We start from the raw sequence: 13,675 nt of genomic DNA on the forward strand, positions 1-13,675 counted from the left end.
AGAGAATTAGGGCTTTTAATAGTGTGGGATACTATATTACTATGGAACAAGTAGGGAGGCATCAGATGTTGTGTTTAGCTGCTAAACTCTTGCTGTATCCTCTAGATAAATCTCAGTTTCACACCAACTGGAACCGTCTGGACCACCCCCTGTGGACACAAGGCCTTAAAAATCTTAACATATTGTTGGGGGATGGCTTAGGCCAGCTATTCACATACCTGCATGTAAGTGACCCATAACCTGACAACTGTGGTCCTTAGGAGACTTTATACATACATTTCCAGATGAGTTATGTCTTAAGGTGCAAACTTTCCAGCACAGAAAGTAGGATGCAAAATGGGTCCCCTGTCGCCAATCCTGCAGCACAGAACTCAGTTCTTGTTTTGATAGATGGAACCAATCATTCAGGGATGGGATGCTCCACAGAGGGAAAATGAACGATCATTGACTTCTTTTTCATATTGAATAGATATGGAATTGGTCTCTCTGGTGGCAGATTTGAAATTGGAGTAGGTCCCGAAATGGGCAGCAGAGGTTCAGCATGCCTCCAGAGATGATATCATTTAAATATATATATATATGATTGTTAAGGATGGAATGGCCTGTTGGGAACCGGGAAATGTCCAGAAGGGCCCTGTTGCCTGACGGATTCTATCAGCTTCCTTATTGCTTTGTAATCCATGAGGCTGATTGCTGGTTTTCCTTCTAAGGCTGTTGCTAGATAAGAAGTTCTGCATCAGTGGAGGTCTTCTCTATCCCCGTAAGGCCCTTATCACCCATTGGTGGCTTCTCAAGTGTAGGGTATAGCAATGTACTATTATGTGAATTAGCATTTTGGGCAAAATAAGCAACTTAAACGAGATTGGTCTCTTTTGGTTGTTCTGTTGGGGAGACTATTTACTGGTGCTCAGTTAATGGTCCTACTTCCTCTCTGGCAAGTGTACAGCCATCCTGCCTTGCTTTATTGCAGGGATTCTAGCTATAGGCTCAACATTTAAAGAGGGAAAGCTTATGCAATGCAACCAAGCAGGTGTCTTCTCCATTATCTAACTGTAGTTCTGCAACAACAGCAGGGCCTCAGCCTAAAACTCTGTTGCCAGGTTTCTCAAGGCGTGCCAAGTGTGATAAGGGCATTGGTACTATAGTGAGCCCCCCTTGCCGGACTGTAATTACTTTTTATTTCCATGATTCAGATCAGGGATCAGATGAATCACGCGCATTACAGACTGTGGGTGTAAATCAGATGTGAAATACGTTGGTGATGAATCTCATTTATAATTACTCAAGGAAATGGACTTATTAATAGGTTTGCTCTTAAAGGACACCACTCAGAAATGATGGCCATTTGCATCTTTTCTTTTCAGTAGATTTACGAACCAAAAAGGCAAAAGCATCAGATCCAGAACCGCCATGATGTGATTGTACTTTCTATTTGCTCCTGAAGACTCTGATCATTTGTCTCTTTGTGTTGTAGGATTCTGGCGACGGCCGGGACAGACTTTGACCTGCGGACGCTGCGGGCGGTTCGAGTGCTGAGACCTCTAAAGCTGGTGTCTGGAATTCCAAGTAAGTAATGGGACGAGGTGTCACCCCAGCGGCATCTTGTTAGCGGATGAGCTGTGCCCCCAATTGCCAGGGACTTCATTATTATCCACATGCTATTCAAAGCATCTTCACAGTATCCATTCATTCCTCATTCTCTTCTCATTCTCTTCTCTGCACTGCTGCCTCTGACTCCAGATGCAACTTCCCAATATCCTTTCATTCCTCATCCTCACTGAGTTTATAGTTCTGTGTAACTGTCATTGTGTCTGTCTGTCCCTCTTGTTCTGCCTTCTGAAATAGTGAATTATAGATATGGGGAACATCTGACTTCTGCTACATTATTTCGAGAGTCAGAACTAGAGACCAGAAAGGGACAGGCAAATAAATAGGCACAGCAGTGTATAAGTTACAAAGATGCTTTATCAGTGGGTTTGTATTTAAAACTGGACCTAGTCTAGTCATGTGATATGGTCTCTCTGTGTTTCAGGCCTGCAGGTGGTATTGAAGTCCATCATGAAGGCGATGGTTCCCTTACTCCAAATCGGTTTACTCCTCTTCTTCGCTATTGTCATGTTCGCTATTATTGGCTTGGAGTTTTATATGGGCAAGTTCCACAAGGCCTGCTTTTCTGATGACTCAGGTGAGAACTGACGTGACTGTCCCTTCCGCCAATCACATGGGCATCAGCCCTAATTGCCCCTCTTTATGCCAAACAGATGAGCCTGTAGGAGATTTCCCCTGTGGGGAAGAACTTCCAGCCCGACTCTGTGAAAACGGGACCTCCTGTCGGGTTTATTGGAAGGGGCCAAATTTCGGAATCACCAACTTTGATAACATCCTGTTCGCTGTTCTGACCGTTTTCCAGTGCATCACTATGGAGGGATGGACAGACATCCTGTACAACGTGAGTAATGGGCTCACTAGTCTACTAGAACATATACAGGCATTATATAGAATATAAAGCTGATGAAACCTGGATCCCTCAGGCTCAGTACTGCTTCTCCTCAATACTTACTATATCTGCTCCTGGGCTGCTCTCTTCCCCATGTCAGACAGTAACCACCCTGTGATCCAGTGTCCCCAGTACTTACCCAGGTTAAGAGCTCTGAAGCTCTGTACCTCTCCTGGGCTGCTCTGTTTTCCTTGGGTAGGCAGTGTAGTGGAGCTTGAACCTGACTAAGAAAGTGGTTGGACAGTTTTCCCTTAGCCCCACCTCCTTACACCTCCTTACATAACTATGTGAAAGAGAGCAGCCCAAGAAGTACAGAGAATCAGAATTCTCTACCTGGGTAAGTAATGGGGGAGATTGGTCTCACTTAACAAGGGGAAAGTATTTTCTGTCTGACCATGGGAAAGAGAGCATATAGTCAACTACAAGAGGTCCTCTGCACTCAACCCATTATCAATATATTTAAGACAGCGACATTTTGTGCATACTGCTACTGAAAAATGACTTACCCTTTAAACAAAACAGGGATTGTTTGTCCATATATTGCAATATATTTAAGCTGGCCAACTACGTCAAAGTCATCCCATATCTGGCCAGTCCTACGCTTAATTTTCATCTGATTCATTAAGAATTCAATTGCTTAATTATACATTTTACAAAGGGACGAAGTTTTACCTGCAACTTACTAGCTGCTGCTGGGAAAGAGAGCAGCCCATGAGTAGGAAGTACAGAGAATCAGAGCTCTGTAACTGGAAAAGTACTGGGGGATAGAGTCCTGCGCGGGTCCATTTTTTGGGACCCGAACCCGACCCGTACCCGCAACCTGCAATCCGCAACCCGCACCCGCAACCCGCATTCTTACCCGATTGGACCCGCAACCCGACCCGCAAGTACCTTCTCTGCAACCCGGACCCGCGACCCGCTGACCATCAAGAATCAGGAAGTGCTGTCATTATAAACCGGAAGTGACATCATCGGAAGTAGATATGATCGGAAAAAAGTGAGTAAAACCGGAAGTGCTGTCATTGTGTACCGGAAATGACATCATCGGAAGTGGGCGTGACCAGAAAAAAGGAGCAAATATTTATATTGAGAAGATCCGCAGCCCGACCCGCAACCCGCAAACCCGCAGAACCGCCGACCCGCGGGTATACCCGCACCTTGAACTTCAACGAAAAACCCGCATGGTACTGCAGGTTTTTGCGGGTAACCCGCGGGTACCCGACCCGCTGCAGGACTCTACTGGGGGAGATTGAATTCACTTACCAGGGGGAGGTTCCTGTCTGACTATGGGAACGAGAACAGCCTGGGAGCAGGAAGTACAGAGGATCAGAGCACTGTACTTGGTTGGATTGGATTCTCTTACCCTGGGGGAGGTTTCTCTCTGGTCATGGGTTAAAGGACCAGTAACATTAAAAAATTTTAAGTTAAAAAAAAACATTATATGCCCATCTAGAACCTCCTCCTTCCAGCACAATGTTCACTATTTTTAATGCTTTAATAAAAAAAATACCATATTGAATATCTTCTTTCGGTTGTGCTGGGTTTCTGAAATAGGGCAATATGGCAACATGCCCTCAGCTTTATCTTACATTCGCGCTCCGCATCTCCTGACCCGACTTCTTTTTAAGCCGGAAGTTATTTGCTGCACTGCTGTGGAGGATTTATGGCTGACCTGGGTGCTGCCTTTGCTGCTCGCAGCACTCACAGAAATAAATCAGGCTTAAAGTTAAAACATGCAGGCTGAAAAATCCTCCACAGCAGCGCAGCAACTGACTTCTGGCTTAAGAAGAAGTCGGGTCAGGAGATGCGGAGCGCACACTTAGGATAAAGCTGAGGGCATGTCGCCATATCGCCCTATTTCTAAGACACAGCACAACTGGAAGAAGATATTCATTATGGTGTTTTTTAATAAAACATTAAAAATAGTGAACATTGTGCTGGAAGAAGGAGGTACTAGAGGGGGCTATAATGTTTTTTTAACTTAAATGTTTTAGTGTTACTGGTCCTTTAAGAGAGCAATCCAGGAGCAGGGAGTACAGAGAATTCGAGTTTTTTACCTAAAAGTGTATTTTTGGGCAGCGTTGGGAGGGGTTGAACAAAGAAACAACACACATATGTTTTTCTGGTTGGTATTAAATAAAATGCACTCGTGTTTGAAAGCTTCATACAGATAAAGCCCTGGTTGGAGGCCATAGAGTTATAAGGTGACATTCCTAATCACTCTTCAGTGGAGTCCTCATTGGTGCCCAGGCAAATTAAGTCGAATCCGGCATGGAGAGCTGCATCCGGTGCCCAGTGGGTTAATGGCTGGAGTCCCATTTCCCGCTCCTGCCAGTTTTCCATTTGTTCCTTGTTTCCAGGCAGGAGGCACAGATAAGAGAATGGCTTGTAATTAATAGTCTTTTCTTCCAACTTGACTCACGGACTTGCCTTGGGCCGGAACCTGCACCCTGTTCTGTCTGGGGAAGGGGAACAGACTGATGAATCTGGCGCGGGGCCACTGGGGGCTGTCACCTCCTAATTGTTAAATATGGCTCTCGCCACTCTCGATTTCTCATCTCCATTGATTCTTGTTTCTAACTCGCTCAGTGAAAGGAAATGGAAAATTTAATATTGAAATGTTTTCAAACCCCCCCCCCCCCATCCTAGGCTGCCAGGCTAATTTGCACATATGAGTGCCCTGCCCATTTGGCTGGTGAGTTGTTTGATTACAGATACCCCCCGTGAGGGTAAAAAGGCTGATACAGAGCTGCTCCTCTTTCATCAAGACTCTCTCTCTCTGTCTCTCGCTGAGACTTTATTTGATTATTGTGTCAGAGAAGGAAACAAATTGTCAACAAAATAGGGAGTGGGGAGAGAAGTGAAGGAGCCAGGAGGGTACAGGGAGAGAGAAGAGAGCCAGGAGGGGAGGGTGCAGAGAGCCAGGAGGGTACAGGGAGGGTGCAGAGAACCAGGAGGGTACCAGTAGGATGCAGAGAGCCAGGAGGGTATGGGGAGGGTGCAGAGATCTGAGAAGGTACAAGGAAGGTTCATAGAGCCAGGAGGGTATGTGGGAGGGTGCAGAGAGAGAGGAGGGTACGGGGAGGGTGCAGAGAGCCAGGAGGGTACGAGGAGGGTGCAGAGAGCCAGGAGGGTATGGGGAGAGTGCAGAGATCTGAGAAGGTACAGGAAAGGTTAAAAGAGGGTATGTGGGAGGGTGCAGAGAGACAGGAGGGTACGAGGAGGGTGCAGAGAGCAAGGAGGGTACAGGGATGGTGTAGAGAGACAGGAGGGTATGGGGAGAGTGCAGAGATCTGAGAAGGTACAGGAAAGGTTAAAAGAGGGCATGTGTGAGGGTGCAGAGAGCTGGAGGGTACAAAGAAGGAATGCTGGGAGGGTACAGAACTAGAGGTAACACCTGTACAGTGTATATTAGAGTACAGGGGTGGATTGAGGCAGCAGGTGCAATTGGTGGTGCTGATTATTGGAAATTATTATATTAAGACATTGCATAGGCTCCTGGGGGTCCCAGTGCAGCTGTGCCTTCCGAATAGGCTGTATGCCCACCCCGAAGAAGTGCTGGATCAGTGTACACCAGCAACACAGCCTGGCACATGCATGAGATCAACATACATGGCTTAAGGGCCCCCTGCTATGACCCTTACAGACCAGTCAAATTCTCACTGTTCCTAGCAGTGGCAACCTATAAATCCTCACTGTGTTCTTTAAATAAGATCTGTCATGCAGTTCATTGGATATTAGAGCCCAATATAGCCCAAGCGGCCAATTTCACATTTATAGGAATGGGCTCTGAAGTCACCGCTCTGTGGTCCCATGGAATATTCATAAAAGCCTGATCAGGCGGAGATGGATTAGTGTGAAATGAATGATATTATGGGGAAAATGTATTTGTATCTCTCCAGCTGGCTCAATGCAACTGACAGTTAATGTTCTGATGCAGGGGAGCACACAATAGAATATGGTTGGCTAAGAGGTTGTGTAGCAGCTTTCCAATCACCGTTGTAGCAGACCACCCTTATAGTCGCTCTTTTAAATAAGAGCTTGAGTGGTAAACAAGTTGTAAGGATACATTTAAAGGCCAAGTAAAGTGCAGAAAGTAAATATATATATATATATATATATATATATATATATATATATATATATATATATATATAGCAGAGTGTGCAGAGGCTGGCAGGTATGGAAGCTGCAATCCCATGTGCCACTGCGGGTTACTGGTCACTGCACATGCTTAAGGCTTATTAGAGCTGGCGGATTTTATTCAGAAGAAGAGTGCCAAGGATGGGAGTCTAGTGAAGCGGGAAGGGAGTGCTCGCATCTATTATCCATAGTGATCTGGAACAGGCTGCAGGCAGAGCTGATTAAACATGGGCAAAATGCATGCGGCTCTCGGATAAATGCACACCCTCGTCTCCCATACAGCTTCTCAGTGCAGTGGGACACAAGGCACGAACCTGCGATGGAATAGACTTCATACACATTCACTGTCACCGGCATCATTGTACCGACAGTGTGTGTCTGACTGTTGCGCTTGGAAAACATCACATTCACATCACTCCTAGGACAGCAGTCATATGTGTAATACTCTACTTATAGATACTGCTCTCCTATTGCAACCTGTATTCTGGCAACCAAAAAGCTTATTGCATGACCTATCTCTGTGTTAATATACTAATTGTGTGCCCAGAACATTCCTTCTCTCTATATTTTTATTTATACATGCAAGAGGAGGGAGGTGCCATATTGATTTCCTTCGACAGTACAGTATGAGGGTATAGCTTATTGTGTGCCGAGAACATTCCTTCTCTGTATATTTGTATTTATACATATGTGAGGAGGTGCCATATTGATTCCCTTAGACAGTACAGTATGAGGGTATAGTTTTTTGTGTGCCCAGAACATTCCATCTCGGTATATTTGTATTTATACATATGGGAGGAAGGAGGTGCCATATTGATTCCCTTAGACAGTACAGTATGAGGGTACAGCTTATTGTGTGCCCAGAACATTCCTTCTCTGTATATTTTTATTTATACATATGGGAGCAAGGAGGTGCCATATTGATTCCCTTAGACAGTACAATACAGCACAGTTTAGGTGTACAGATATATGTGTGTATTATATGTGTGTATTTATACATGAGGGTGGGAGCAGCCATACTGCTTGTGGGGCATGGTATCTAATAACCAGCTAGTGACATAATAGTTTCCCATCCATCAGGGGAAATATAGAGGTGCAACTAATATGTGGCGCTCGCAGAAATACCCATTTTGTTGTTTGCAGACGTCGGCCAGGGGCTGAGACACATCATAAATATTCTTGTTGGCTGGAAACATTTTTCTTTCCATGCGTCTGGCGAATGACACATTGTTCTTACAATAATACGTCCCCCCCCCATGAGTGATGGACATGCCAGCCTTTCATCCTAGCGCCATCATTTATTGGTCCTTCCATTTCCTCTCTTTGCTGTGATTTCCAGTTCCATTTGCACCTTTCTTCTCACCCATACCTGTAGCTCAGACACGTCTGACGTGTGACACAATAGTTTATTGGACTTATCTGACGTCCTATGGAGAAGCTTGTGTTGGCGCCGTTATCAGTGGTGAGTGCGGTTTTAAAATGTTCCTACTGTGACCTCTTTCCTGTTGGAAAAATGGACTAAGGAAGTAACATGTAGCTCTTACAGGAAGTGAGGGAAAGATAATGGTGTCCTCCATGTGTTCTTGTTGGAACATTTAATTGGGGTAATAATTGGGTCATGAAAGAAGAAACACCATCGAAATGTTATTAATGAATGTTTCTCAAGGCTGAGGCACAACAGTGCATTATTGTATCAAGAATTCCATTTCCTTTTAAGAGAACATTTTAACATGGAGACGTTAGTCTAAGGAAGTCACATATTAGGAAGTGAGTGGAAGATAATGGCTTCCCCCATGTGTTACATTAACTGCATATAATTTCAGTACAAATGGGGTCATGAAAGTGGAAACACTATAGAAATGTTACAAATGAATATTCCCCACCAGTGCAACATTGTATCAAGGATTGTATGCCTTTTAAGCTGTTTAGTTTTTTTTTTGGGGGGGGGGATCATTGAGTCTTGAAAAGGTTAAGGTTACTTTTTGTAACATGTGCTAGTCTCTTCTTCCTTTTTGGAAAACAGCAGTGCCATCTTGCTTTATAGCAGGGAGTCTGGGTAACATCCAGCAAACATTTCTACAGATACCTTGTGGGGGGAATGATGTTCTTCTTGTGAGGGCTGTAATAAAGGCCATTAGCAGTCAGCATCATGTTGTATCGGCTCATGGGCAGGCTATTTTCTCTCCGTTCAAGGCCAAACAAATATATTGGCAATATATGTTCTGTACATTCTATTAGTCTGGGGACTTTCTGTCTCCAAGGATCTTTACAGCTGCCTTTATTTTGTCCTACTGCCTCCATCTTGCCCTACTGTCTCCATCTTGCCCTGATGTCTCCATCTTGCCCTGTTGTCTCCATCTTGCCCTACTGTCTCCATCTTTCCCTGCTGTCTCCATCTTGCCCTGTTGTCTCCATCTTGCCCTACTGTGTCCATCTTGTCCTATTGTCTTTTTCTTGCCCTACTGTGTCCATCTTGCCCTGCTGTCTTCATCTTGCTCTGCTTTCTCCATCTTGCCCTGTTGTCTCCATCTTGCCCTACTGTCTTCATCTTGCTGTGCTGTCTCCATCTCGCCTTGCTGTCTCCATCTTGTCCTAGTGTCTCCATCCTGTCGTACAATACCTCATTTTATCTATTATTCCTACCTACAACTTAAAATTAAAACCTAAAAAATAGAATTAGTATGAATATTATCTTTAGTTGAAGGTTCTAACAATACTAACAATAATGAAGATAGCCGACTCCGCCTTATACCAAACTAGATTAGACGATGTGACGATCTCTGGGATGTACAGCTCCCAGAAGCTCCAGCATTCGATACAGTGAAAGGGTTAATAATGAAAGTTGTGGGTTGGTTAAATCACATTAGTAATGGCAATGAGGCATGGGAAAGCAGGTCAATGAACCTACAGCAGGACCTGTTTTCTCTCCCCCCCTCTGCCTTAACAAAGCCCCTAATTAGAAACCTTAGACCTGTAACTGCCAAGATTCTTTGAATTGCTAAATAAAACCTGCTTTGGTGCCTACGGTGCTTATGTGCCAGTTAGGAATTGGTACCTCCCTGTTCTGCCCATAGGTGTTGCTGAGCACTCACTGCCAGTTCTCAGGGAGGGTCCCTGGAGGGGCTTAGACTTCTCCCCCTTCCCAGGGCCCTTATCAGTCATTTCCTGCTCTCAGCATGATGTCTCTTCAGGGATCTATTCAAATATGAATGATTTCTACTGAGAGTACAGGGTAATTACTGATGGCAGTGTACTTTGTGCAGAAGGGTGGCGCCTTGTGGGCACAAATATACAGAAATGGAATGTTCTGGGCACACAATAAGCTATACCCTCATACTGTACTGTCTAAGGGAATCAATATGGCACCTCCCTCCTCGCATATGTATAAATACAAATATACAGAGAAGGAATGTTCTGGGCACACAATTAGCTATACCCTCATACTGTACTGTCTAAGGGAATGAGTATGACACCTCCGACCCATATCTATAAAAATCTAGACAAGATCCTGGCTTATGTAGAAGTTCTTATTGTAACCTGCCAAACTCTTTTGTGTATTACAGACAAACGATGCTGTGGGTAACATGTGGAACTGGCTCTATTTTATCCCACTCATAATTGTCGGCTCTTTCTTCATGCTGAACCTGGTTCTGGGTGTCCTCTCAGGGTGAGTATTTGTTATAACCTTGTGTATATGTCTCTGTTCTCTTGTACTTTGTTACCACTAGTCTATAGTTATGAAAAGTTATACAGTATCACTCATGTATTATAATGGATAATGTACCCCCTACTGTAAATGATAAGGATATTAGAAGTCACCGAGGGGTTCTGTGACCATATAAAGGCACAAGGCTGCAGGCTGAGTTATACATGGAACTCTGAGTATCACTCATGTATTATAAGGGATAATGTACCCCTACTGTAAATGATAAGGATATTAGAAGTCACTGAGGGGTTCTGCGACCATATAAAGGCACAAGGCTACAGGCTGAGTTATACAGGGAACTCTGAGTATCACTCATGTATTATAAGGGATAATGTACCCCTACTGTAAATGATAAGGATATTAGAAGTCACTGAGGGGTTCTGCGACCATATAAAGGCACAAGGCTACAGGCTGAGTTATACAGGGAACTCTGAGTATCACTCATGTATTATATATAAGGTATAATAATGTACCCTTACTGTAAATGATAAGGATGCGTATCATTCAGTGTTTCTTTTTATCCTTATGCATTTTAGTTGGGGATACATTATAACCTGTAATATACACTAGTGATACCATGTGTAGAGTATCACAATTGAATGTATGATGTCACACTTATAAGACAGTTAGGATATGACATTTCCAAGGCTTTCTAACTGATTCCCCAGTATTCTATTACTTTTTCATTCTCTGAAACTCCCTTCCACCCACTCAGAAGATTCCTTCTCTGGGGGATGCAAGGGAATGTTATGTTTACCTCTTTTTGTGTGTGTGTTTGTGTGTTAGAATCCCCCCTGCTGCCAGCCATGTGTTTTTACTCAGCTCCCAGAATGATCTATCACTGTGCCCACTGAGGGTCTCGCAGCAAATAACTCCCCCACAGTTCATTTATAAGCTCCTCAAACTAAATAATTCATCAGAGCGATCAGAACAGGACTGAGTGGTGACAGCTGTCCAGGGGCTGCTCTCCTGTTTTATCCTTCAGCCTCTTCTTCTTCTTCTACATTTACTTTTATTTTTGTGGACTTTAATTTCATCTCTTCCATCCCTCAGACAATTTAGAAACGGCACCCCCCACCCCGAAGCAGGATGATTGGCCACAGATCAGTCTGTTATCGATCTTGCAGGGCTGACATAAACTTTGTTTGTATAGATATGGGCCCTGCTTGTCTGAGAATTTATTATTTTTGCTATTGTCTTCCAAAACCAATAAGGTTTTATGCTGTTCTCTACAATAAAAGTGGGTTTCAGATAAAACACAGATACTGCCCAAATCCACAGCGTCAAAAGAAAGCTAAAACTCCTTATTGGTATAGGAATATTTATATCTTATTGTGTGCCCAGAAAATTCCTTCCCCATATATTGTATTTATACATATGGGAGAAGGGAGGTGCCATATTGATTCCCTTAGACAGTACAGTATGAGGGTATAGCTTATTGTGTGCCCAGAACATTCCTTCTCTGTATATTTGTATTTATATATATATATATATATATATATATATATATATATATATATATATATATATATATATATATATATATATATATATATATATATATATATATATATATATATATACTGTATATATATATATATATATGGGTGGAGGGAATTTTTGCTTATTAGATTTATACAAATTAAAACAAACATAAAAATAAAACAAAATTTAACCTACTAAATGCAGAACAAATGCGCAGACATCGTGAAGATCAATTACAAATATTAAATAAACCCAAAGGCATTTGCTATTTTATGTCATATTATAGGAAACAATATCACTTTTCCTTTAACTTATTGTTGCTCCTGATCTTCTTCTTTTCTCCCTTTCATCCCCCTTTTCTTTTGCATTTTGCCTTTCCTGTTCCTCTCTTTCCATTCTTCTCATCTCCTCCTCCTCTTCCTCCACCACTTCCCCCCAACTCTTACCCTGGGGCAGCACATATCTGTTGGACACCTTAACCTGCATATCCTACCACCTTCCACCCCTCTATCTTCTCCCCACTTGCCACAACGTTGGGGTGCATTCTATTGGGAGGATTGTCTGCTCTCCCTTTCTGACTTTCCTCCCCTGCCTCCTCTTCCTCACTATCTCATCCTTGGGATGAGGTGCCATATTGCTTCCCTAATACAAAAAAAGGATATTTGAAATTATCTTACCTTTGGCAGGGAATTTGCTAAGGAACGAGAGCGAGTAGAAAATCGACGTGCCTTCCTTAAACTCCGACGGCAGCAGCAAATTGAACGTGAATTGAATGGCTACCTGGAGTGGATCTTCAAAGCTGGTAAGATAAGAGGCATCCTTTGGATCCAGATATTTGCTTGCCCTGCAGAGCTTACTCATCACTACCAAACTAATTGTTGTAGTTGGCCTTAAAGTCTGAGGAACACTGGTCTGTATAGGTGGGAATATGTTTTTATTGTATGTGTTCCTTTAAGGATGGAGTCATGCTTTCTTCTATCTCTTGAATGTCTACTTGACCCGCAATCAATAGCAATACTAGAAGTCCTGGGTTTTTACATAATTCTGTTGGGAATGTCAGTGGATGATTCAGTACAGTGGATGTTGAGTGTGATATCAAGATCAGCCAACATGCTCAGCCAGTCAAAAATTGGTTGTAGATGAAGGGGTGCAGCTTGGCATCCATTGAATGGATAGTTATGGTGCCCTATGGTATTAGGGGGTATCATCATCCAGTGAGAGTGGAAAGAGTTGGGCAATTCTTAGATGGAGGAGAAGAATCTCATTTAGAAAGTAGTTGCTGTGGTTGAGCTGGGGCATTTAATAGAATCACCAGTTGCCACTATCTCCCCAAAAAATTATTTCATCCTTATTTTCATATTAACATTAAAGAGCTTAAACCTCATCAATCCATTGTTGTGTTGCAGAGGAAGTCATGTTGGCTGAGGAGGATAAGAATGCAGAGGAGAAGTCCCCCTTAGATGGTAAGTACCGTGCGATGGGTGTAGGTATTCCCTCTACTTATTTAGCAAGAACTGACCCTCCCAAGACTAAACATTGCCTCTATGTGAGTGATATGCCCATGTCTAGTTCTCCATAAACATTGCAGGGCATAGTATCCCTTAAAAGTGACATAACTTTTTATCCCAGTAGCTGGGTTGTGCTGGAAGCCAAAGCCCTGTTGAATTCACATTAGCCTGAGCGCATCGCATCAGCAGTAAAGTACTGCTCTGCTCAGCCAGTACTGCAGTCATTACCAATTTATAAGGAACATACAAAAAGGAATGGCTTGTGAAATGAGAGGCAAAAACTGCTTTTTCTGTGACTGTTAAATTCAGAAATGTTTAGTGATTGCAGTTTTATGT

General features: G+C 43.2%; 1 protein-coding gene across 4 annotated transcripts in view; it reads left to right on the forward strand.

Moving 5' to 3' along the window:
• Window positions 1–13,675, forward strand: part of LOC108699890 (voltage-dependent N-type calcium channel subunit alpha-1B) — a 96,033-nt gene that overhangs the window by 32,458 nt on the left and 49,900 nt on the right. For all 4 annotated transcript variants that reach the window (XM_041574662.1, XM_041574663.1, XM_041574664.1 and 1 more), the window contains exons 3-8: window positions 1,475–1,566; window positions 2,033–2,185; window positions 2,262–2,449; window positions 10,204–10,307; window positions 12,518–12,633; window positions 13,238–13,294. In XM_041574662.1, the coding sequence (XP_041430596.1) occupies window positions 1,475–1,566; window positions 2,033–2,185; window positions 2,262–2,449; window positions 10,204–10,307; window positions 12,518–12,633; window positions 13,238–13,294 (710 nt within the window). The remainder of the gene's footprint in view (window positions 1–1,474; window positions 1,567–2,032; window positions 2,186–2,261; window positions 2,450–10,203; window positions 10,308–12,517; window positions 12,634–13,237; window positions 13,295–13,675) is intronic.

This window comes from Xenopus laevis, chromosome 8S (assembly GCF_017654675.1).
Source record: "Xenopus laevis strain J_2021 chromosome 8S, Xenopus_laevis_v10.1, whole genome shotgun sequence".
NCBI classification, from domain to species: domain Eukaryota; kingdom Metazoa; phylum Chordata; class Amphibia; order Anura; family Pipidae; genus Xenopus; species Xenopus laevis.